The sequence below is a fragment of the Tamandua tetradactyla genome, chromosome 5 (assembly GCF_023851605.1).
Source record: "Tamandua tetradactyla isolate mTamTet1 chromosome 5, mTamTet1.pri, whole genome shotgun sequence".
NCBI classification, from domain to species: domain Eukaryota; kingdom Metazoa; phylum Chordata; class Mammalia; order Pilosa; family Myrmecophagidae; genus Tamandua; species Tamandua tetradactyla.
In genome coordinates this window covers 817411-841772 of record NC_135331.1, presented here as the reverse complement: position 1 = coordinate 841772, position 24362 = coordinate 817411, and the positions used below count along the sequence as shown (strand labels likewise).

The 24362-nt window shown below is 42.2% G+C and overlaps 1 protein-coding gene and 1 long non-coding RNA gene across 4 annotated transcripts in view; one reads left to right on the top strand and one right to left on the bottom strand.

Annotated features, from left to right (window-relative positions):
- CHFR (checkpoint with forkhead and ring finger domains) overlaps positions 1-9722 on the bottom strand; it is a 45473-nt gene extending 35751 nt beyond the window's left edge. Inside the window, exons 1-5 of the mRNA XM_077159500.1 lie at positions 9475-9722; positions 6092-6191; positions 2279-2388; positions 1322-1381; positions 956-1165 (exon numbers count right to left, since the gene is read on the bottom strand). Of these exons, the coding sequence (XP_077015615.1) occupies positions 956-1165; positions 1322-1381; positions 2279-2388; positions 6092-6191; positions 9475-9607 (613 nt within the window). The 5' untranslated portion in view covers positions 9608-9722. The remainder of the gene's footprint in view (positions 1-955; positions 1166-1321; positions 1382-2278; positions 2389-6091; positions 6192-9474) is intronic.
- A 141-nt stretch (positions 9723-9863) lies between these two features.
- LOC143683447 (uncharacterized) lies at positions 9864-23713 on the top strand. Of its 3 annotated transcripts, none has more exons than XR_013175434.1 (5): positions 9864-10094; positions 10210-13576; positions 13807-14006; positions 14300-14384; positions 23353-23713. It is a non-coding gene; the product is annotated as an uncharacterized LOC143683447 (long non-coding RNA). The 3 variants fall into 3 exon arrangements; XR_013175435.1 differs by having other exon boundaries at positions 10210-13581; XR_013175433.1 differs by having other exon boundaries at positions 10210-14006.
- Positions 23714-24362: the final 649 nt, after the last annotated feature.

Sequence of the window (24362 nt, the reverse complement as noted above, 5' to 3'; positions counted from 1 at the left end):
TTGAAATGCTAGTGATCAATGAAAGTGAGGGTAAGGGATATGGTATGTATAATCTTTTTTTTTTCTTTCTGTGTTCATTTTCTTTCTTTTTCTATTGTCTTTTTATTTCTTTTTCTGAATTAATGCAAACGTTCTAAGAAATGATGAATATGCAACTAAGTGATGATATTGTGAATTACTGATTATGTATGTTGATGTTTTGTTTCTTTATTTTTTAATTAAATAAATTTTAAAAAAAAGAGGCACAGTACTAGTAAATTAACAAAAAGTAATAACAAAAATGGAAATAGGTTCCTCTAACATGGGGGAAGACTTCTGGAAGTTGTGATTATGGTTGCTGAAGGATGTGACTTAGATCTCAACAAAGCTTTAAAAGAAGAACTACCACAGCATCTTGACACTGAAGTTTTCTCCTGGGGACAGAACAAGACAAACTTTACTACCATAAAAATCTTACTACTGAGAACCAAAGGCTCAACACCATCTCTCAATTCTCAGGTGGTTCACCTGTCTCTGTAACAACACAGACAGCGATTAGTGAACAAATCTCTCTGCAACCAGTGAAGGGCTAGAACACGCTGCAACATGGGTGAGCCTCAGGGGCCTCGTGGTGAGTGAAATAAGCCGGACACCAAAGTCCCGATGTATGTGTTCTCTCACACGAAATACTCAGGAGACAGAAAGTACGATGCGACGAGGGGGTAGGGAGGGGTGGAGAGTTATTCTAAATGAGTACAAGTTGTCACTGGGGTGATAAAAACAGTCGGAAATAGTGGTGAAAGTTCCACAGTGTTGACAACATACTTAACATCAAAGAACTGTCCACTTAAATGATTAAAATGATTTTTCTGTTATGTATATTTTTACTGCAATTAAAAATAAACTGTTTTTAAAAATCTATTCTCAACTATCACTGTGATGTCCTTAAATGTGGGCAAGGAGATCTCAGTCTCACCGGGAGCAGAAGAAGGCTCCTGCCCTGCAGAAATGGCCTCCGCGGAGGAGGCAGTGGCGCTCCGGAAGAGGTCGGATGCCGACGTCGATGGCTCTGGTTCCTCGAAGCTCACCTGGGCGGTGGGCGAGGGCAGCAGGGCCTGTACTTCGGCACCTCTCCCCACGCCCAAGGCATCTTCAGTCGCGTGGAACACGTTTTCTTTATTAGCTTCTGTAACCACGAAAGGAGCAGAAGGAGCATGCCCTCAGGGCCAGGGAGAAGACAGCTACTTTAGGCAGAGAAATTCCAGGGCAAGTGAAAGGCTTTTCTCCTTAGATTGTGACAATCCTTAATATGCACCCACTTCTCTGCTATAATTTTACTTACCGAAAGATTCTTGTATTATGCCTTGCTTTTCATTTAAAGACTCATAGAGGTATGCCACATCTAAAAGGAAATCAATCAAGTCAGAGTACTGGTCCATGTGTAAAGTGAAAACCCCTTTATTTCTTTTCTCTAAAACCCTTGGAGACTTCCCAGCAATCACTTCACGGTCAGTCTGACTTGTTGACTATTTTTATTTATCAGTCAGTAACTCGAAATTGCCCTGGTTGAGATATTTCAAAACACGTGATTGAAAATATCTTCATCAACTTTAAAATAAACAAGTCTCAGCAAAAGGTCTGACATCAGAAGGTTGACTAGAGGGAGGCAAGGGGATGACAAGCTGAGGAATCTAGGCCTCCGTGCGATTCCAAACCAATGAAAGCAAGTTACAGGGCCTGATGTGTGGGAAGGGGCTGGTCTGGATCGCGTTCGAAATGACCTCAGGAATGTTTGCCTCCTTCTCTCTCTTCCGTCCCATCGGTAGTCTAAATATTTTGCCCCCTGCCCTTTCTAAGGACTCTCCTTCTTCTATTTCATCTTCTTCCACAAACATAACACAAGACTACTGAGCTGGACAAGTCCTAACAGAACCCACTTACTTTGGCCTTCTTTTGTATCTCCAAAAATAAAAACCATGAGTGGCCGCCAGTTCCCCATTCCTAGGTTTTATTCCCCATGACTCAAATGTCTTCTATTATACAATCTAACCTATCTCCATTCATTTTTCCCTCAGCTGCCATTTTGAGGTTCTCTTCTAATGACCACATGGCCTTAAAACATGGCCAGGCTAGTCCTGCAGCCCCATTTCTCAGCATGACAGTTTATGCCAAGGCAGAGGAAGCGTCTGTGTAAGAGGTAAAGGGAACGTTCTACACAAGAGCTCTTTCTGAAGACTGCTTTCCAACTTCTGCAGGACCTTCCCTGTGTGTGTGAGCACAATGATTTTTACTCTCTTACTGTGTTCCGGCTCATTCTTCCTGTACACCACATAGATGGTATCTCCGGTCTGTAAAGGGCACGTCTGCTTCTTAACCACCTTCAGCTTGTTAATTACTGTTCCATTGGTACTGTAAAGAAAACAAAAATGCAACTCATCATACCTAAAATACCTACCACCACTAGAAAAGCAACTCAATATTACCATTTTGCAAATAATAAAGGAGTCATAGGACTAACATACGTATCAATAAGGTACAGATGCAAGTGCCGCCTTGATATTTGTCTTGAGGCAAAAAGGTGCCTATTATGCCATTATTCACAACCTAGCTAGCAACCAAATGGTCTTAACCTGCAATTTAGGATTTCTGCCATCCAAATGCAGTGTTTCCTCCCGTTTTCCTCTATGCAGACCCATAGACTTCCATCATCTGGACTGGACTTTCGATCCCCACATCACCTGTTTCTGCACTCAGCTCTCTCCACAGATCTCTCCCTGCTCCCTTCAGCGGTTGCAACCTCCTGGTCAGGTTAATTCCTCAAATAGACACTGATTCCTCCTAAGAAGTGGGTTCTTGACAAAGCAAAATACAAGCTGGGATTTCGGCAGGAGGTGACAGTCCTTGCCCCTGGGAACGTGCCGCCCAGTGGGGAGCCATAAGCCAACCAAGGACCCACAGCAGTGTGAGAAGTCTGAGGTCAGGGCCTGTGGCACAGGGGGCCATGGCATGATGACCAGGACCTGCGGCAGGCTGGGGACAGGCCATGCTTCCCTGGGAGTTGGCAGCTGATGCAAAGTCAGGACTTGGCTGATGCAGAATGGAGAGTCCACTGCAGGCAAAGGAACCAGCATACATAACCAAAACGAAATCTGACAAGAGCAAATTAACCATTTAAATCCTTCAAACCACCCATGCTTTATCCCCACAGTCCTGACTTTGGAAGCCCTGTTGGCAAACTGCCTTTACTGGTAAGCATACTTCCTTTGGACATGGGGTTCCTTCTGCCTGCCTGGAAAAATCTGTGCCCTGCCCCCCCCACCCCCCCCTTGCCCAGCACCTGTCCCTTCCTCAGGGCCCAGCTTTGTCATGGCCTCCCAGGCCGGGGAGAGGCATCCAATACAACTCATCACACTGTGTCTTCCTTGCTCCATGACTCGGGGTCTTCCCACTGGATCCCAGGTGGAAAGGACAGTGGTTGGGGTGTGGGGTGGCATGAAAAGGGAAGACATGGCTTTCACTGTCCTATAATGGAGTTTGGACAAATACAATAGACTCTGGGGAGCCATTCCCAAACCAGAGAACAACATGCTGGCTGGGCGATCTTGGGGGGATTCCCAATTCTGCTGGCCTCCACGGGCCCATCTACGAAACGGAAACGGTGACAGCACTGACCACAAAGGCCTGGATGGAGAGCAGTCAGCACAGCGCACACCAGCGCACGTCTCATAGACAACCGACATGCTGGCTGCTGTCACAGAAGGGTTTGGGGGCTGGGAGGTGAAAGGGAGAGCAGGAGGGAATCACAACTCTCAAAACCATTTCTGAGGACAGAAAAAGAAGAGTCAAATTCCAGTGCACATAATTTACTACGATTTGTGGCAGGAATGTCACTGCCTCCTAATCTAGTCTCAGGGCAGCACGGGAGCAGCAGGGTATCCACATCCTATTACTGCAGTGAAAAATCACCACAGGCCTGGGGCTTACAAGACATTGATTCTTACAGTTCTGCAGGCCGGAGTCCTCAGAGCAAGGTGTTGCCTGGCCTGCGCTCCTTTTCCAGCTGAGGCCGCCTGCCTTCCCTGACTGGCCCCTTCTCCCTCCCCAGCTAAGGCACCAAGCCAACCTCTGCTTCTGCTGCCATTTCTCCCTCTCGGTGACTCTCTGCCTCCCCCTTATAAAGACTGTATCTAGGATCCCAGTAATCCAGGATGAGCTCCCCTCTCAAGGTCGTTAAGTTAATCACATCTGCAGTTTCCTTTATCATGTAAGGTTCTGGGGATTCGGACACCATGGGGGGCCATTATGCTGCCGACCAAAAAGAGCAGAACCTTTACTGAGTCTACTGCATGCCAAGCCCCTGCACCTGGCATCTTAGGCTGCTCAACCAACTTCCAAGGAATGATTAGCCCCATTTGACAGAAGGAAGCTCAGGAACTTGCCTGCTAGCAAGAGGGAACTAGAACATGAACTCAAAGCAGCCTGGCTCCCGGCCTAGCGTGTCCGTTAAAGTATCTGCACTTGAAGTAAGGGTGTCATATGGCCACACTAAGAGTACAGCCCTCAACATCCTGCTCTTCGATGCCAATCCTCACTCCCCGTTCCACCAGGCTGGCCAGACTATTCAATGCAGACTGAGTTGTGAATGCCAAGACAGATTCAGATTTCTTATCTGCTGAACAACTCAGGCTGGTGAAATGACTAGCATTTTGTGTTCTGGGAACTCTGTGCACATTAACTCTCTCCCTCTCCACAAAAGCCATACCCCACCCAGGATGAAGCCCTGAACCTCAGAGGGGTTGGGGCATGTGGCAGGCACCCTACTCTCCAGAACGTGCTGATGTGTGACCTCATGTGGCAAAAGGTGTGACGCAAGGGTCCTGTCTGCAGAGGGCATCCTGGGTTATCAGGTGGGCCTGGCCATGGCAGGGTGCTTAGAGCAGGAGGATCAGAACGGGAGAGAGCTGCCCACTGCTGGCTTTAAACACAGGAGGGGCCACAAGTGGCATATTTTAGGTTTTATTTGAACACATTCAAGAAGCTGGGAAAGGCAAGGAAACCAACTCTCCTCTAAAGCCTCCAGAAAGGAGCACAGTGCTGCCAACGCCGTGCTTTTAGCCTGTGAGACCCGTGTCCAGCTTCTGATCTGCAGAACTGTGAGATGCGTGTGTTAAGGCACCAAGTTGTGGTAATTTCCTAGTTCGCTGCAGGAAGCTCATACGGGCACAGAGCAAGTGTGGAGAGAGCTAGGACTAACCCCCGAATAGGTTGGACTAAACCACCCGACAGGGTGGCACTAGAACTAGCTCTCTTCAGCATCCTACACTGTGTTGAGAAATAAATAACCTCACCTGCTACCTGTGAGAATAAAACAGGAATATCAGTTCTTACCAATAAAATCTTACTTCCTAGTCTTATACCCCCAAAACTGTCAGCAGCTTATGCTGCTTAAAAATTTTTTTAAATTCATCTGGTAGGAAAGGTCTATTCTAAACATATGGCTGGAAGGCTACCTGGCCACTTGAATCAAATTTAAAATATGCACATTCTGATACAGGATTCCCTTCCTAGAAATTCACCCAAAACAAACAATCAACTATTATATATGAAAAAGGTAGACCATACAACAATATACATAGTATAATCTCTTTCATATAAAACAAATATACCTTTATATGCATCTTTAATGTGAGTGAGATTACGGAAAGCTTTTCACTTTCTATACGCTTTTTTAAGTTGTTTAAGAATTCATTAGCAGAAAAAAGAAAAATTCTGATTTTGGAGAAAGAAGTCAAAGTTGAACAGATTTGCAAGAATCAGAAACTTATCAAGTCCTTTTAACTTATTTCTGAGATATTTTTGGTTTTATCTGAACACATTTAAGAAGAGACATAAATACCAAAGTGTCACTGAATAACCTACCCTCAAAATCGAGAAATACATTTCCTAAGTACCCTGAGACCCTAACTAACTACTATGTTATAGAAAACATGAGTCATTATTATCCCACTAAAAACATAGAACGTCGTCGTCTTCTCAGTCATAGCACAGTACGGCCTCTTTAACATCTGTAAGCTATGAATGCAAACAAAAAAGAAGTTCGGAAAAAGCTCACCTGGTATCTTCCAGTGACACCTGGCCAGACTTTTCATCCATCATAATCTTACAGTGATCTCCAGAGACCAGTGTATTGCCCGGGAACGAGAGGTCACAACCTAAAGCGTGGAGAGGGGAGGTTTCTGGATACTGCAGTTACTACCATGTGTCGACACTGTGCTGAGACTAGAAGCATCCCCACTGCACGCACCAGGAAAACTATGTTCAACAAAGCCAGGTATGCAGAAATTATTTTAAAAGTATGTAAGTGTCCACCAGAGCAAGGGCAGGGGCTGCCTTGAGCCTTTCTGAACCCCCATTCCCCAATGGATGTCCATTCACACACACAGCTACACAGAAAGAGTTTATCGGCAATGTTATATGTACCCATATACGGCTAACCTGCTAAATATTACCAGAACTTGAGAAAAAATTAAAGGACTCAAGTAATTCTGTAGTATCACAACCAAGACTTTATTCTCTTTTCTGTGCAATCTTTAGTTTCATAGATTATCACAAAACTGAAATAATAACAAAGAGTCACAGAATATATGACTGAGCAAATCATTTGCACAGGAGAAAAATCCTCAAATACTTTGCTTTCTCTTTCAAATCAAAGGACAGGAGGGAACTTACCAGGATAATAGAAATATTCCACATCTTGACATTTGTAAAAACTCATTGACCCAAACATGAAAAAAGAGTGAATTTCACCAAATATAAATTATACCTCAATAAACCTGACATTTAAAATCTGACTGACACATTCATTATCCACTTATCCAAGCCCAACTTCACGGCAGCTCCGGGGCCATGCACGCTGCCAGGAGGGCCTCCTCGCTTGCACAGACCCCACAGTCTCCATGCTACCACACCCACTTGCCAATTTGGAACTTCGATGCTCTGTGCTAAAGTTCTTTTTCTGGAACACGCTCTGCCTGCTATTTAGTGGTTTACATTTCTTATGAGTAGTGACCATTTCTGCTGCTTCCCCAGAATGGGAAAGCATTCTCATCTTCCTGCCCACACTGTCAATTCCCCTGCCCTGGCCGTTACTCCCAAAACCAAGCCTTGTATACAGGAGACATGCATTAGTTTTAATATAAACATAAGTAATACAAACTTTGTTTTTCTGGGAAAGATTATTAATACATTCACTAAAAGGACTTCTGCAATTAACAAGCAGATGAACTCAACAGGTGTTTGCTCCTTGTCCCAACATGGGAAAGGATGTTGTAATGACCATGGTTAAGCTACTAAAAGGTAAGTGTAAGCCAGGCTCTGCTCTATACTCTCCACAAGTATGATTCCATGTGATCGTCACTGAAAATCTACTAAGTCAGTACAAAGGCACAAAAATCCATTTAGCATATGTAGAATGGTATGATCTCTAAATGTTGGGTTAATTTCTTTTTTTCCGTTAATTAATAAAAAAAAAAAAAAATCCATTTAGCCAAGAAAATTATTGGTGGTGCCGGCAGGGAAAGCCAGGCTGTTTATCTCCAGGACCAAACCTCTTATGTCCATTAAAGACACTTAAAGGCATTTTTCAAAAGTGCCTAATGGAATGTAAATACTTTCAAAGATGTAAAAAAAAACTTAACTTGATACTGGGACTTAAGACTGCCAAAGAAAAAATAGGTTCAGATAAATCATAAAAGATAAATTGAAACAAAAAAATTTTTGTTTCTGAACAGCAGTCCTTCTAAGCTCTTTTAACTTTTTTTTAATTATATAACATAATATATATACAAAGCAAAGCAAGAGAAAAGCAATAGTTTTCAAAGCACTCTTCAACAAGCAGTTATAGGACAGATCCCAGAGTTTGTCATGGGCTACCATACCATCGTCTCAGATTTTTCCTTCTAGCTGCTCCAGAACACTGGTCAAGCTTTCTATTTTTTAAACTATAAAGTCAGAATCATGATTTATTCATTTTCATACAAACTTATGTTTTGTTGGTCTGAACAGTGCATTTCTCTCCTGGTAGAAAAGCTACAAGAGAGGTCAGGTTACCAAATGGCTGCTTCAGCAGCAGTATAACCCATGCAAAGGTTGAGGGCACTTCGTCACACTAGCTCTGTGATAGTGTTCAATTCTTTAGGCTCCTGGGTTCATAACAGCCACAAATATTTGAGGGATTCTATTCCAGAAACTGGGGTTATAGCAGGGAACAGAGTAAAGTAATGAACTTAAGATCTTTCTTTTTTCAAATGTTCTCATTTACAGTTATAAATTTCCCTCTGAACACTGCTTTACCTGCATCCCACACATTTTAGTATTTGAGTTTTCAATTTAGTTGGTCCCAAGAGATTTTGTAATTTTTCTTGTGGTTTCTTCTTTGGCCCACAAAATTAAGCAAATTGGTTGCTTAATTTTATTTGTGGATTTTCCAGTTTTTCTTCTGATACTGATTTCTGGTCTCATCCCATGGTGATCAGAGAAGATACTTGGTATAGTAAGGACATAAGAAGCTTGCATTCCAGAGGATATAGTAATTGTACCGACTTCATAAAGTTGTAACGAAGATTAAATAATTTGCATGACGTACTCAGAAGAATTATGAGCAAATTACTCAATAAATGGCAGCTATTAAAAAGAACACATTCCATTGAAAAACCTAAAGAATACCTTGTCCCTGCCTCTGTAGCCTTCCAAGGGAATCTCCCTGCATTCACCTGCCCCACTATGCATCCTAAAACTCTGCCTCAGCCCCAGACCCCCTCCCCGGCCCTTGGCCCCAGGTCCCTCCCTGCCTCGGCCCTTTAACCCCCAGACCAGGCCGGGCCCTCCGAGTCCCAGACTCCAGGCCCCAGAACCCGGCCTCGGCCCTCTGCCCCCCAGACCCCATGTCCCAGGCCCCTGCCCGGGCCCTCTGAGCCCCAGGCTCCCGCCACGGGCCTCTGACCCCCAGACCTTAGGCCCCAGAACCCCGGCCCGGCCCTCCGAGCACCAGACCCCAGGTCCCCAGCCCGGTCCTCTGACTCCCAGACTCCAGGCCCCAGGCTCCCACCCACCTACCCCGGCCCTCTGAGCCCCAGGCCCCCGCCCCGACCTTCTGACCCCCAGACCCCAGGCCCCCACCTCGGCCCTCTGACCCCCAGACCTCAGGCCCCAGAACCCCCGCCCCGGCCCTCCGAGCCCAGGACCCAGGCCCGGCCCTCTGATCCCCAGACCCCAGACCCCAGGCCCCAGGCCCCCACCCCGGCCCTCTGAGCCCCAGGACCACGCCACGGCCCTCTGATCCCCAGGCCCCAGGCCCTCACCCCGACCCTCTGACCCCCAGATCTCATGCCCCAAAACCCTGCCCCGGCCCTCCGAGCCCCAGGCCCCAGGTTCCCGCCTCCGCCCTCTGACCCCCAGACTTCAGACTCCAGCCCAGGCCCCCGCCCAACCGCGCACCTCGCCGCCGCCCAATGGTCCACTCGCGCTTCCACAGGAGGACATGCGGCTCGTCCTCCTCGGCGCCCAGACGGAGGAGCCGTCCCCAGGGCTGCTGCCGCGGCGGCTGCTCACCCTCCTCAGGCAGCGCCATCGACTCCCTGGCCGCGCTGGGCGAGGCTGCAGAGCCCGGGGCAGAGGGCCCGCCTCTCACTCCTGCGCCGCGCCAAACCCGGAACCGGCTGCGCTTCGGACGCTGTCAACAGGCGTCGCGCTCCGTCAGCTGACGCAGGGGCGGGGCGGGCGGCCGCCCAAGCGCTGCCATTGGCCCGCGGTGGAGCCCACCGAGCGCTGCGGCTAGAAGGGCCGGGCTGGGACACGCGACCACGAACGCGTGCGCAGTCGAGGCCCTGACGGCTGCAGAGCCATGTTTGATGCTGGTAGGGATGACTCGGTGCCCTCCCGCCCGCGGAGTTGCAGCAGCTGGCGCCAGAAGGGTTCGGGCCAAAGCCGCGAGTGGCTACGGGGCGGTGCCTGGGAGCCCAGGTTGCAAGGGCGCTGGAAACACACGCGGCCTTCCGGTGCCTGAAGCGAGGCTCAGCCGTACTCAAGAGGAGACTGGAAAAGCTGACCGTCGGCCGGTGAGGGCGGCCCGGGTGGGCGTGAGGCCGTGGCTGCCCTGGGAGAGCTCCCGGGTGGGGGGGCTGGAAGGTCTGAAGAAGCGCCCAATTCCTTGAACCTTTTCTGTGCTCGTAGCTGCCCCTGGAGGAAATGCGAGCGACCAGCACTGGCGGATTCCGGAAAACGGCCGGAAATGCGCGCTCCTGTCGGGGTTTAGAGGTGAGGCCACTTCGCTCCCGAGCGCACACGTGGGCACGGACACCCCGCCGAGGGCCGCAGAGTCGCGGGCCAAAGCTGAGGTCATCTGTAATTCCCAGGCATAGTGTGTTCTTTGGGAAGCCTCGCTTCTGCTCTGAAGGCCTTTCAAGTAATTCAATCAGTTCTATTTTGATTATCCAGAATAATCTTTCATAAGGGAAGCTGGTTATGAACTAATCACAGTTACAGTAATATCTTCACAGGTAAGCTGGGGACTTTATGACCTAGCCCAGTTGGCACATATGACCATCACACTCTATGGCTCGTCAACTCTTCAACCATGCTCACTTCCTTATATCACACTGAATCTCCAAATAAACACCATAACAAAGTTACACTTCTGCCTAACACGACACAACTATCCTGTGTACAGCCTAAAACATGCTATCCCTTTCCCCAGAAGAGGATGTAAACTCACTGCATGGTTTTGACTCTTTTGATTCCCTGTAACTTACATACCATGATATAAAGTTAACTTGTTAATACATCTTATGTTAGGTAAGAAATAGATGAAAGTAAAAACGTTTGCTTAAATCTCCTGGCAGAAAGTGCATTCAACTCCTTCATTTAAGGATTAGTTTCCAGGATTTGGCAGATTTTTTAGTTCAGATTCCTCCAAAATTCCATGGGATGAATTGAGACTCCAGCAATAAGCCCACACATATATAGGCAACTGATTTTTGACAGGGTTGCCAAGACAAATCAATAGGTTAAAATGAAACCTTTTCACAAAGTCCCTTCAGGCACAGGAGAAAAAAATATGGAACTATTAAACTTTACCACGGGGGAAACCCCTAATACTGTCTCTAACATTAGGGACTCCTAAGTCAGTAGGTCAAGCCCTTGATCTTGAGGCTTGCTTTGGTGAAGCTTATACATGTAGCAGAGAAGCTTAGCCTACCTGTAGGTGTGCCTAAGAGTTACTCCTGGAGGACCTCTGTTCTTCTTTCTCTCTCTAAGCCCAGGTCTGCAAGTAAAATCATTACTCTCCCTGCTATGTGGGACATGATGTCCAGGGGTGAAAGTCTCCCTGGCAGCATGGGAGATAACTCCAAGGGGCGAGTCTGGCCCTGGCACTATGGGATCAACAATGCCATCATGACCAAAAGGGGGAAAACAAGTGTAACAAATAAGGTATCAGTGGCTGAGAGAGTTCAAATAGAATCGAGACGCTCCTCTGGATGCTACTGTTATGCAAGCTTCAGCTAAACATTGCTACTTACCACAGTTTGCCAACCCCCAACCAAGATCATTCCTGTTACCCCTAAAGAACTGAGATCCTACAAGCTTCATGAACTGAAATTACTTTCCAGAAATTACTACCTCCAGAGGGGTTCCTAGGCCAGATAAGTTCTGAAACCCAGCCTCTCCAGAACGTCAACTAGTTCTATCCCCCCATCCCATATGATCAACACTCCTTCCTAACATGAAACAGTCAGAATGGGCCCAGCCCAAATAACCCTTAAGAGTGGGAGAAAGATCAACGGAGAAGGCAGAGTTGTAACACAGAAGATAGGGTTTAACAAATGGGTATGATTGCTGAATTATTATATTGATACTCCTTTTAGTCTCCAGTGTCTTGGAGCAGCTAGAAGTAAAAACCTAAAATTGTGGAACACTAACCCATACCAAACTTTGAAACTTATCAAACTTCTATAACTACTTCTTACAATGTACTTTGAATTTTATTGCTTTTTTGTATGTATATTTCATAATGAGAACTTTTTTAAAAAAATAGGCTTTTCAACAAATTGTGCTGGGACATGTAAAAAAAATGAATTTGGAGTCATACCTCACACTGTAGATAAAAATTAACTCAAAATGTATCAAAGAGGAGAAGAGAGAAATGAGACAAAATAAAGTTTCAGTGGCTAAGGGATTTCAAACAGTCAAGAAGTTATCCTGGAGGTTATTCTTATGCATTATATAGTTATCCTTTTATAGTTTCTGGTGCATTGGAGTGGCTGGAGGGAAGTACCTGAAACTGCTGAGCTGTGTTCCAGTAGCCTTGATTCTTGAAGATGATGGTAAAAAAGTATGGCTTTTACTATGTGAGCATGTAATTGTGAAAGCCTTGTGGTTGACACTCCCTTTATCCAGGGTAAGGGTATGGACAGATGAGTGAAAAAAAAGGACAAAAATAAATAAATAATGGGGGGATAAGGGGTAAAAAAATTTGTTGGTAGATTGAAATACTAGTGGCCAAGGAGACGGAAGGGTAAGGGGCATGGGATGTATGAGTTTTTTCTTTTGTCTTTATTTTTCTGGAGTGATACAAATGTTCTAAAAATCATCGTGGTGATTAATACACAGCTAATTTATGATATTGTGAGCTACTAACTGTATACTTTGGATGGCCTGTATGTACCTGGAGATATCTCTATAAAAATATACTTTTAAAGTGAATTATAGGGGGTGCAAGGGTAGTTCAATGGTAAAATTCTCACCTGCCATGTGGGAGACTCAGTTGTGATTTCCGGTCCATGCACTTCCCAAAACACACACAAACAAAAAGTCAACAAATAGTGCTGAAATAACAGGATACTCACATGGGAAAATAATGAAATGTTGCTCTGCCATAGAACGTACAAAAAAAGAGTGAATTATATATTTTAAAAAACAAACTTATCCCCTTTCTTGGAATAATCCTTGTTGCTTAATATTTTGTTGCACACCTTCACATAGATAATTTTCTGGAGTTTTGCCAGCATTAAAACTGCTCATATGTTTTATTTGCATTGGCTGGGGTCCTGTCAATCACACCTCTGCATCACTTGATAATTATAAATTGTTGGGTTCCTTAGGTAGTCTCTCATAAACAGCGAAGGTGTAAGAATTTCAATACTCTACTGGACAAGTTTGAGTCATTTATACATGTTTTGCTTACTATAATATTTGAACGTATTTATAATTTCTTATATCATGTTTTCTATTTACCATGCAGTCTTTGTCCTATTTTGTGTCATTTTTTATTTCCTTCTTTCCCTTCCAATTGACTGGAAGTTAACATTCTATTTTATTTTTTAGTAGTTAACCTTTACATTTTCAACATTTAGATTTTAGGAAAGGCTGTAAGATAGGACTTTTCTAATAAATTCTACAGTTTATCTCTCAGTCTTGCCTTCTTTTATCATTTTCTTAGCAGCTTCTTTCACAGAGGAAAAACTGTTACAAAGCACTGGGACCACATGGGTGAGCCTTGGAGACACTATGCTGAGAGGGATGAGAAAAAAAGACAAACACTGTCAGGTTTCTGTTATGTGAAATACTTAGAATAAGCAAATGCTTAGAGTCAGAAAGCAGAATGATGGGGTGGAGGAGTGGGAGAAGTGGGGAATTATTGCTAAATGAATATGAATTATGGTTTGGTATGATGGAAATAGTAGTGAAAGTCAGTACTGTCAGTATATTTAACGTCAAAGAACTATACACTTCAAATTGTTTAAATAATTTGTTACATGTATTTTGCCGTAGTTAAAGAGAAATGCATAGTTCGATGGCTGGGGTTGAAGACTGTAGTGAGGAGGAACTGGAATTGCTTCAGACCCCTCCTTCCTTCCCCATGAACTCGTGTTCCCTACGACCACCTCTGGGCCCAGCCAGCCCCAGGCGCGAGTGCAGCCCAAACCCTGTCGGAGCCAGGCAGGCAGACTTCAGCTTTGTTTCAACTCAGGGTGTGTATCACTGTTTCGTTTAGCAAGTTCTTTTACCTCTTTGGAGATCAAAAAGGCATGTTTTACCCAAGATATCATTATTTTGAAGCAAAGTAGCCCTTTAAGGTATTGTGAATGAATTACCTGTTCTTTGACTTAAAATTTAAGTGGAATTTCTTGATAGTCATATTTACAAATAATAAATTCAATATAGTACAATTTATATCTTTTGTAATGTTTAGCAAATTTTGTGTTCTGTTTAGATCTTTTCCTATTTCAATATTATAAAGACATTCCCTCCTAATTTCTTCTAGAAGATTTACGGTTGGTGAAATATGTAAGGTGTTTCACATTTGGACCTACAACCACATGGAATTGGTGTCTTGTGTGTGGTGTGAGGTAGGCTCATTTCCTTGTTTCCACAGGAAATCCAAATGAATAGAGACATATTGAGTCTGATGTCTTTCATCATTTTCAGAAAATGCCCAGTCATTCATTATCTCTTCAAATATTGCCTGCAAGCCCTTCCCTCTGGGACGTCACTTATACATGTTAGAAATTTTTACTTTCCTTCGTATCTCCTGTACCTTCTGGTTTTATCCATCTCTGTCTCTTTGTGCTAAAGTTTTGGTCGTTATTTTGGACCACCTTATACTCACCAATCCTCTCCTAAGTAAACTCTATCAATCATGTTTGATAAGCTCATAGTTACAGATAATATATTTTAATGATAATTTTTATACATTCCTTTTCTGTTAAAATTCTAATCTTTGTATTCATAGTGTCCACCTTTTCTTTTATCTTCTGCTACGTTAATTAATTACAGAATTTCAAGGTCCCTGACTGCCAACTTCAGCTTCTGAACAATTTGTCCATCTGTTTCTAGTGGCTGTTTTTTCACTCTTGTTGATCAGTCACGTTTTCCTGATTTTTCACACTTGTAATTTTTATGTTAAACACTGAAATTAAGAAATACAAGGTTTTTAGATATTATCTTACATCACAGCTTCTTCCTTTTCTATTTTAGAAAGACAAGGTAGACACATTAACTTCAGTCCATTCAGGGGCTGAGTTGTATTACAGCTGAGTCACGTTGCATTGAGGTGCAATTTACATACAGTTACATGCACATATTTTAAATGTGTAGCTTTGACAAATACACTCCAATCAAGAAATAGACTTTCTAAATCTCTCAATATTCCCATTTGAATCTTGTCACATGCTTCTTTTGCATAAACTGAGGTAAACTGCTTGATTTTTCTCCTTCATTTTGTTAATGTGGTGAATCACATAGATTGCTTCTCAAATCTTGATGAAAATTTGCATGGAGGGTTTCAGTGTGTGCCCTCGCCCTGCAAGCTGGTGGGCGCCGACCCACTGCGGACAAGGGCTTTTCAGACAGTGACTGCAGTTAGTGGAGGCCCCCTGAAGCAGTGGGGCTTTTTTTTTTTTTTTTCTTTTTTTTTTTTCTTTTTTTTAATTAATTAAAAAAAGAATTAACAAAACAGTTAGAAATCATTCCAATCTACATGTACAATCAGTAATTCTTAACATCACATAGTTGCATATTCATCATTTCTTAGTACATTTGCATCGATTTAGAAAAAGAAATAAAAAGACAACAGAATAAGAATTAAAACAATAATAGAAAGAAAAAAAAAAAAACAAAAACAAAAACAAAAAACCTATACCTCACATGCAGCTTCATTCAGTGTTTTAACATAATTGCATTACAATTGGGTAGTATTGTGCTGTCCATTTCTGAGTTTTTATATCCAGTCCCGTTGTACAGTCTGTATCCCTTCAGCTCCAATTATCCCTTCTCTTTTTTTTTTTTTTTTAATTAACGGAAAAAAAAGAAATTAACCCAACATTTAGAGATCATACCATTCTACATATGCAATCATTAATTCTTAACATCATCACATAGATGCATGATCATCATTTCTTAGTACATATGCATTGGTTTAGAAGAACTAGCAACATAACCGAAAAAGATATAGAATGTTAATATAGAGAAAAAAATAAAAGTAACAATAGTAAAATCAAAACAAAACAAAACAAAAACCTATAGCTCAGATGCAGCTTCATTCAGTGTTTTAACATGATTTCTTTACAATTAGGTATTATTGTGCTGTCCATTTTTGAGTTTTTGTATCTAGTCCTGTTAAACCGTCTGTATCCCTTCAACTCCAATTGGCCATTATCTTACCCTGTGTCTACCTCCTGCTGGACTCTGTTATCAAGGACATATTCAAATTTATTCTCGAATGTCTGTTCACATCAGTGGGACCATACAGTATTTGTCCTTTAGTTTTTGGCTAGACTCACTCAGCATAATGTTCTCTAGGTTCATCCATGTTATTACATGCTTCATAAGTTTATCCTGTCTTAAAGCTGCATAGTATTCCATCGTATGTATATACCACAGTTTGTTTAGCCACTCTTCTGTTGATGGAGATTTCGGCTGTTTCCATCTCTTTGCAATTGTAAATAACGCTGCTATAAACATTGGTGTGCAAATGTCCGTTTGTGTCTTTGCCCTTAAGTCCTTTGAGTAGATTCCCAGCAATGGTATTGCTGGGTCGTATGGCAATTCTATATTCAGCTTTTTGAGGAACCGCCAAACTGCCTTCCAGAGTGGTTGCACCATTTGACATTCCCACCAACAGTGGATAAGTGTGCCTCTTTCTCCGCATCCTCTCCAGCACTTGTCATTTTCTGTTTTGTTGATAATGGCCATTCTGGTGGGTGTGAGATGATATCTCATTGTGGTTTTGATTTGCATTTCTCTAATGGCCAGGGACATTGAGCATCTCTTCATGTGCCTCTTGGCCATCCGTATTTCTTCTTCTGATAGGTGTCTGTTCAAGTCTTTTTCCCATTTTGTAATTGGGTTGGCTGTCTTTTTGTTGTTGAGCTGAACAATCTCTTTATAAATTCTGGATACTAGACCTTTATCTGATATATCATTTCCAAATATTGTCTCCCATTGTGAAGGCTGTCTTTCTACTTTCTTGATGAAGTTCTTTGATGCACAAAAGTGTTTAATTTTGAGGAGTTCCCATTTATTTATTTCCTTCTTCAGTGCTCTTGCTTTAGGTTTAAGGTCCATAAAACCGCCTCCAGTTGTAAGATCCATAAGATATCTCCCAACATTTTCCTCTAACTGTTTTATGGTCTTAGACCTAATGTTTAGATCTTTGATCCATTTTGAGTTAACTTTTGTATAAGGTGTGAGTTATGGGTCTTCTTTCATTCTTTTGCACATGGATATCCAGTTCTCTAGGCACCATTTATTGAAGAGACTGTTCTGTCCCAGGTGAGTTGGCTTGACTGCCTTATCAAAGATCAAATGTCCATAGATGAGAGGGTCTATATCTGCGCAATCTATTCGATTCCATTGGTCGATATATCTATCTTTATGCCAATACCATGCTGTTTTGACCACTGTGGCTTCATAATATGCCTTAAAGTCAGGCAGCGCGAGACCTCCAGCTTTGTTTTTTTTCCTCAAGATGTTTTTAGCAATTCGGGGCACCCTGCCCTTCCAGATAAATTTGCTTATTGGTTTTTCTATTTCTGAAAAATAAGTTGTTGGGATTTTGATTGGTATTGCATTGAATCTGTAAATCAATTTAGGTAGGATTGACATCTTAACTATATTTAGTCTTCCAATCCATGAACACGGTATGCTCTTCCATCTATTTAGGTCTTCTGTGATTTCTTTTAGCAGTTTTTTGTAGTTTTCTTTATATAGGTTTTTTGTCTCTTTAGTTAAATTTATTCCTAGGTATTTTATTCTTTTAGTTGCAATTGTAAATGGGATTCGTTTCTTGATTTCCCCCTCAGCTTGTTCATTACTAGTGTATAGAAACGCTACAGATTTTTGAATGTTGATCTTGTAACCTGCTACTTTGCTGTACTCATTTATTAGCTCTAGTAGTTTTGTTGTGGATTTTTCCGAGTTTTCGACGTATAGTATCATATCGTCTGCAAACAGTGATAGTTTTACTTCTTCCTTTCCAATTTTGATGCCTTGTATTTCTTTTTCTTGTCTAATTGCTCTGGCTAGAACCTCCAACACAATGTTGAATAATAGTGGTGATAGTGGGCATCCTTGTCTTGTTCCTGATCTTAGGGGGAAAGTTTTCAATTTTTCCCCATTGAGGATGATATTAGCTGTGGGTTTTTCATATATTCCCTCTATCATTTTAATGAAGTTCCCTTGTATTCCTATCTTTTGAAGTGTTTTCAACACGAAAGGATGTTGAATCTTGTCGAATGCCTTCTCTGCATCAATTGAGATGATCATGTGATTTTTATGCTTTGATTTGTTGATATGGTGTATTACATTAATTGATTTTCTTATGTTGAACCATCCTTGCATACCTGGGATGAATCCTACTTGGTCATGATGTATAATTCTTTTAATGTGTTGTTGGATACGATTTGCTAGAATTTTATTGAGGATTTTTGCATCTGTATTCATTAGAGAGATTGGTCTGTAGTTTTCTTTTTTTGTAATATCTTTGCCTGGTTTTGGTATGAGGGTGATGTTGGCTTCATAGAATGAATTAGGCAGTTTTCCCTCCACTTCGATTTTTTTGAAGAGTTTGAGGAGAATTGGTACTAATTCTTTCTGGAACATTTGGTAGAATTCACATGTGAAGCCATCTGGTCCTGGACTTTTCTTTTTAGGAAGCTTTTGAATGACTAATTCAATTTCTTTACTTGTGATTGGTTTGTTGAGGTCATCTATGTCTTCTTGAGTCAAAGTTGGTTGTTCATGTCTTTCCAGGAACCCGTCCATTTCATCTAAATTGTTGTATTTATTAGCGTAAAGTTGTTCATAGTATCCTGTTATTACCTCCTTTATTTCTGTGAGGTCAGTAGTTATGTCTCCTCTTCCATTTCTGATTTTATTTATTTGCATCCTCTCTCTTCTTCTTTTTGTCAATCTTGATAGGGGCCCATCAATCTTATTGATTTTCTCATAGAACCAACTTCTGGTCTTATTGATTTTCTCTACTGTTTTCATATTTTCAATTTCATTTATTTCTGCTCTGATCTTTGTTATTTCTTTCCTTTTGCTTGCTTTGGGATTAGTTTGCTGTTCTTTCTCCAGTTCTTCCAATTGAACAGTTAATTCCTGCATTTTTACCTTTTCTTCTTTTCTGATATAGGCATTTAGGGCAATAAATTTCCCTCTTAGCACTGCCTTTCTGCATCCCATAAGTTTTGATATGTTGTGTTTTCATTTTCATTTGCCTCGAGGTATTTACTAATTTCTCTAGCAATTTCTTCTTTGACCCACTCGTTGTTTAAGAGTGTGTTGTTGAACCTCCAGGAATTTGTGAATTTTCTGGCATTCCGCCTATTATTGATTTCCAACTTCATTCCTTTATGATCTGAGAAAGTGTTGTGTATGATTTCAATCTTTTTAAATTTGTTAAGACTTGCTTTGTGACCCAGCATATGGTCTATCTTTGAGAATGATCCATGAGCACTTGAGAAAAAGGTGTATCCTGCTGTTGTGGGATGGAATGTCCTATAAATGTCTGTTAAGTCTAGCTCATTTATAGTAATATTCAGATTCTCTATTTCTTTATTGATCCTCTGTCTAGATGATCTGTCCATTGATGAGAGTGGGGAATTGAAGTCTCCAACTATTATGGTATTTGTGTCTATTTCCCTTTTCAGTGTTTGCAGTGTATTCCTCACGTATTTTGGGGCATTCTGGTTCGGTGCATAAATATTTATGATTGTTATGTCTTCTTGTTTAATTGTTCCTTTTATTAGTATATAGTGTCCTTCTTTGTCTCTTTTAACTGTTTTACATTTGAAGTCTAACTTGTTGGATATTAGTATAGCCACTCCTGCTATTTTCTGGTTGTTATTTGCATGAAATATCTTTTCCCAACCTTTCACTTTCAACCTATGTTTATCTTTGGGTCTAAGATGTGTTTCCTGTAGACAGCATATAGAAGGATCCTGTTTTTTAATCCATTCTGCCAATCTATGTCTTTTGATTGGGGAATTCAGTCCATTAACATTTAGTGTTATTACTGTTTGGATAATATTTTCCTCTGCCATTTTGCCTTTTGTATTATATATATCATATCTGACTTTCCTTCTTTCTACACTCTTCTCCATACCTCTCTCTTCTGTCTTTTCGGTTCTGACTCTAGTGCTCCCTTTAGTATTTCTTGCAGAGCTGGTCTCTTGGTCACAAATTCTCTCAGTGACTTTTTGTCTGAGAATGTTTTTATTTCTCCCTCATTTTTGAAGGACAGTTTTGCTGGATATAGGAGTCTTGGTTGGCAGTTTTTCTCTTTTAGTAATTTAAATATATCATCCCACTGTCTTCTAGCCTCCATGGTTTCTGCTGAGAAATCTACACATAGTCTTATTGGGTTTCCCTTGTATGTGATGGATTGTTTTTCTCTTGCTGCTTTCAAGATCCTCTCTTTCTCTTTGACCTCTGACATTCTAACTAGTAAGTGTCTTGGAGAATGCCTATTTGGGTCTAATCTCTTTGGGGTGCGCTGCACTTCTTGGATCTGTAATTTTAGGTCTTTCATAAGAGTTGGGAAATTTTCAGTGAAAATTTCTTCCATTAGTTTTTCTCCTCCTTTTCCCTTCTCTTCTCCTTCTGGGACACCCACAACACGTATATTTGTGCGGTTCATATTGTCCTTGAGTTCCCTGATACCCTGTTCAAATTTTTCCATTCTTTTCCCGATAGTTTCTGTTTGTTTTTGGAATTCAGATGTTCCATCCTCCAAATCACTAATTCTATCTTCTGTCTCTTTGAATCTATCATTGTAGGTATCCATTGTTTTTTCTATCTTTTCTACTTTGTCCTTCACTTCCATAAGTTCTGTGATTTGTTTTTTCAGTTTTTCTATTTCTTCTTTATGTTCAGCCCATGTCTTCTTCATGTCCTCCCTCAATTTATCGATTTCGTTTTTGAAGAGGTTTTCCATTTCTGTTCGTATATTCAGCATTAGTTGTCTCAGCTCCTGTATCTCATTTGAACTATTGGTTTGTTCCTTTGACTGGGCCATATTTTCAATTATTTGAGCGTGATCCGTTATCTTCTGTTGGCGTCTGCGCATTTAGACAGGTTTCCCTGGGTATTGGATCCAAAAGTTTGGAAGATTTTTCTGTGAAATCTCTGGGTTCTGTTTTTCTTATCCTGCCCAGTAGGTGGCACTCGTGGCAGACGTTTGTCTGCGGGTCCCACCAGTAAAAGGTGCTGTGGGACCTTAAACTTTGGAAAACTCTTGCCGTCCGGGGGGTTCGCTAGCCGAAGCGGCTTGAGCCGGCCCGGGGTCCGAACGCAGGGAGGGTTGCTGGTCGCCGCAGCCTGGGAAAGAGCCCGTCCGAATTTCCTAGTCGGCCCTGGGCGACAAGCATGGCGGGAGGGCACCAGCGGCAGCAGCCCGCCCGAGAGAGTGCACGTTCCCCGGGAGTCACGGGTTTGGAAGGGGCCTCCCCCGCCCGTCACCGTTCTCCACGGCCTGGGGATTTCCGATCCAATTCTCTCAGTTGGTCCGGGGGGCTGCGCGTGGTGTGGGCGCCAGCCGCCTTGGTTTCAGGGGACCGCCTCTCCAGTTCTCCCAGCCGGCCCGGGAAGGGGGAAGGGAGTAACTCCGGCTGCTTGCCGCCCCGCCTGGTGAGGCCCGCGCGCCTCGGCGATCTCACCCGAGCTGCTTCGCTCAGCCAGCCAGCCGTTCCAGGATGGGGTACGCTGTCTTTTTTATCTCTGTTGTGGCTTTGGGCGCTTTCTGTATCGTTTCTACTCCCCTAGTAGCTGTCCTGGAGAAGAAACTAAGATCCGCACGTCTTACTAAGCCGCCATCTTCCAGGAAGTCCCTCGCAGTGGGGCTTTAACCAGGTGACTAGAGACTTACAGGCAGAGAGAAAGTGAGATGGAGAGAAGCTGAGAGACATAAGGGGCAGTGCCAGGTGAAAGAAAAGCCCAGGGCCCGGGCAGCCAGCAGCCAGCCACACAGCACCCCAGGCTTTGGGAAGAAAGCACCCCTTCACTGCTGCCTCGGTCCTGGGCTTTTCCCAGCCTCAAAACCAACAGCCCATCGACCCCCTTCTTCCAGCCAGCCTACTGGGGGGTATTAGTTCTAGCACCAGAAAAATGAAAAATTTGGATTCCTGGGATCAATTCCAGGATGGTGTTTTAGCATTTTTAAAATATTTGCTAAGAATGATCTGCTGATATTTTGCTTAGGGATTTTGCATCTATATTATATTGGCCTATGATTTTATTTTTGTATAATATTCTCAGACTTTAGTGTAAGGCTGTGTTGGCCTTATAAAATGATTTGGGAAGTGTTCCTTCCTTCTCAGCTTTATGACTGTTTTTATAGGATTGGTGTTACTTTTTCACTGAAGTGTTTCACAGAATTCACAAGTGAATTTTTTTTGGGGGGGGATGAAGTTAACATATGTAACAGATATAAAGTCATACTGATATTATATTTCATCTTGTGTGTTTTAGTAAGTTGTGTTTTTCAGATAATTTTTCTATTTAATCTGTGTTTTAAAATATATTAGTGTAGAGAGTGCAAGGAGAGCTTAGTGGTAGAATTCTCGCCTGCCATGTGGAAGACCCATGTTTCATTCCCGGAGTCTGCACATACCAAAAAATATATATATATTACTGCAAACCTGTTCATTACATTCTCCTATTTTCCTTTTAATATCTGAATAATTTGTGGTGATAACCCCTTTCATTCCTGTCATGAGTAATCTGAGCTTTCTGTCTCTCTTGACTAGTATAGCTAGAAGGTTATCCATTTGTTTTTTAAAAACCAATTTTGTTTTTATTGATTTTCCCTATTGTTTCCTATTTGATTTCCACTTTTATCTATTTTATATCCTATATTCTACTTATATTGGATTTAAATTGCATCTCCCCTTCTAGCTCTTTAAGATGGAGGCTTAAACATTGTCAGATTTTTCTTCTTTTCTAATAAGAATTTAGCTACAAATTTCCCTCTAAGCATAGCTTTAGTTGCATCCTATAAATTTTTTTTTTTTACTTTTTTAACTATAATTTAACATATATACAAAACAAAGAAAGAAAAAAACCATTTTCAGAGTAACCTTCAACAAATAGTTACAGGACAGATCCCAGAGTTTGTCATGGGCTACCATATAATCCTCTCAGATTCTTCCTTCTAGCTGCTCCAGAATAAAGGAGGCTAGAAGGAATAAATATTTTTTACCATTTGTGTTAGTTAGATTCAGTTGTCAACTTGGCCAGGTGAGCATACCTAGTCTTGTTGCTGCGGACATAAGACAATGGTACGTGAACCTCATCTGTTGCTAATTACATCTGCAGTGAGCTAGGAGGCGTGGCTGCTGCAATGAGTGATGTTTGGCTTAACTGGCCATGCTTAAATAAGAGAGCGCAATGTAGCACAGCCTAAGCGGCTCGGCATTCCTCATCTCAGCACTCGCAGCTTAGCCCAAGCCTTTGGAGATGTAGAAAGAAGTCACCCCGGGGAAAGTTGTTGGAACCCAGGGGCCTGGAGAGAAGACCAGCAGAGACCATCCTGTGCCTTCCATGTAAGAAAGAACCTCAGTGGAAAGTTGGCTGCCTTTCCTCTGAAGAACTAACAAAATAAATCCCCTTTTATTAAAAGCCAATCTGTTTCTGGTGTGTTGCATTCCAGCAGCTAGCAAACTAGAACACCATTACAATCAACTTTTTTTTCTTTTTTGTGATATATAACATATATACAAAAAAAACCAATAAATTTCAAAGCACAGCACAACAATTAGTTGTAGAAGAGATTTCAGAATTTGGTATGGGTTACGATTCCACAATTTTAGGTTTTTACTTCTAGCTGTTCTAAAATACTGGAGACTAAAAGAAATATCTATTTAATGATTCAGCATTCATATTCATTTGTTAAATCCTATCTTTTCTGTATAACTCCACCCTCACCTTTGATCTTTCTATCCTACTCTTTAGGGGTATTTGGGCTATGGCCATCCTAACTTTTTCATGTTGGAAGGGCCTGTCAATAATATGGGGTAGGGAGATGGAACTAGCTGATGTTCTGGAGAGGCTGAGCCCTCTAGGTTTCAGGATTTATCTGGAACGGGGACCCATCTGGAGGTTGTAGGTTTCTGGAAAGTTACTCTAGTGCCTGGAACCCTTGTGGAATCTTATATATTGCCCTAGGTGTTCTTTAGGATTGGCTGGAATGGTCCTGGTTGGGGGTTGGCAGGATATGACAGGTAGCAAGGTCTACCTGAAGCTTGTGTAAGAACAACCTCCAGAGTAGCCTCTCGATTCTATCTGAACTCTCTCTGCCACTGATACTTTATTAGTTATACATCTAT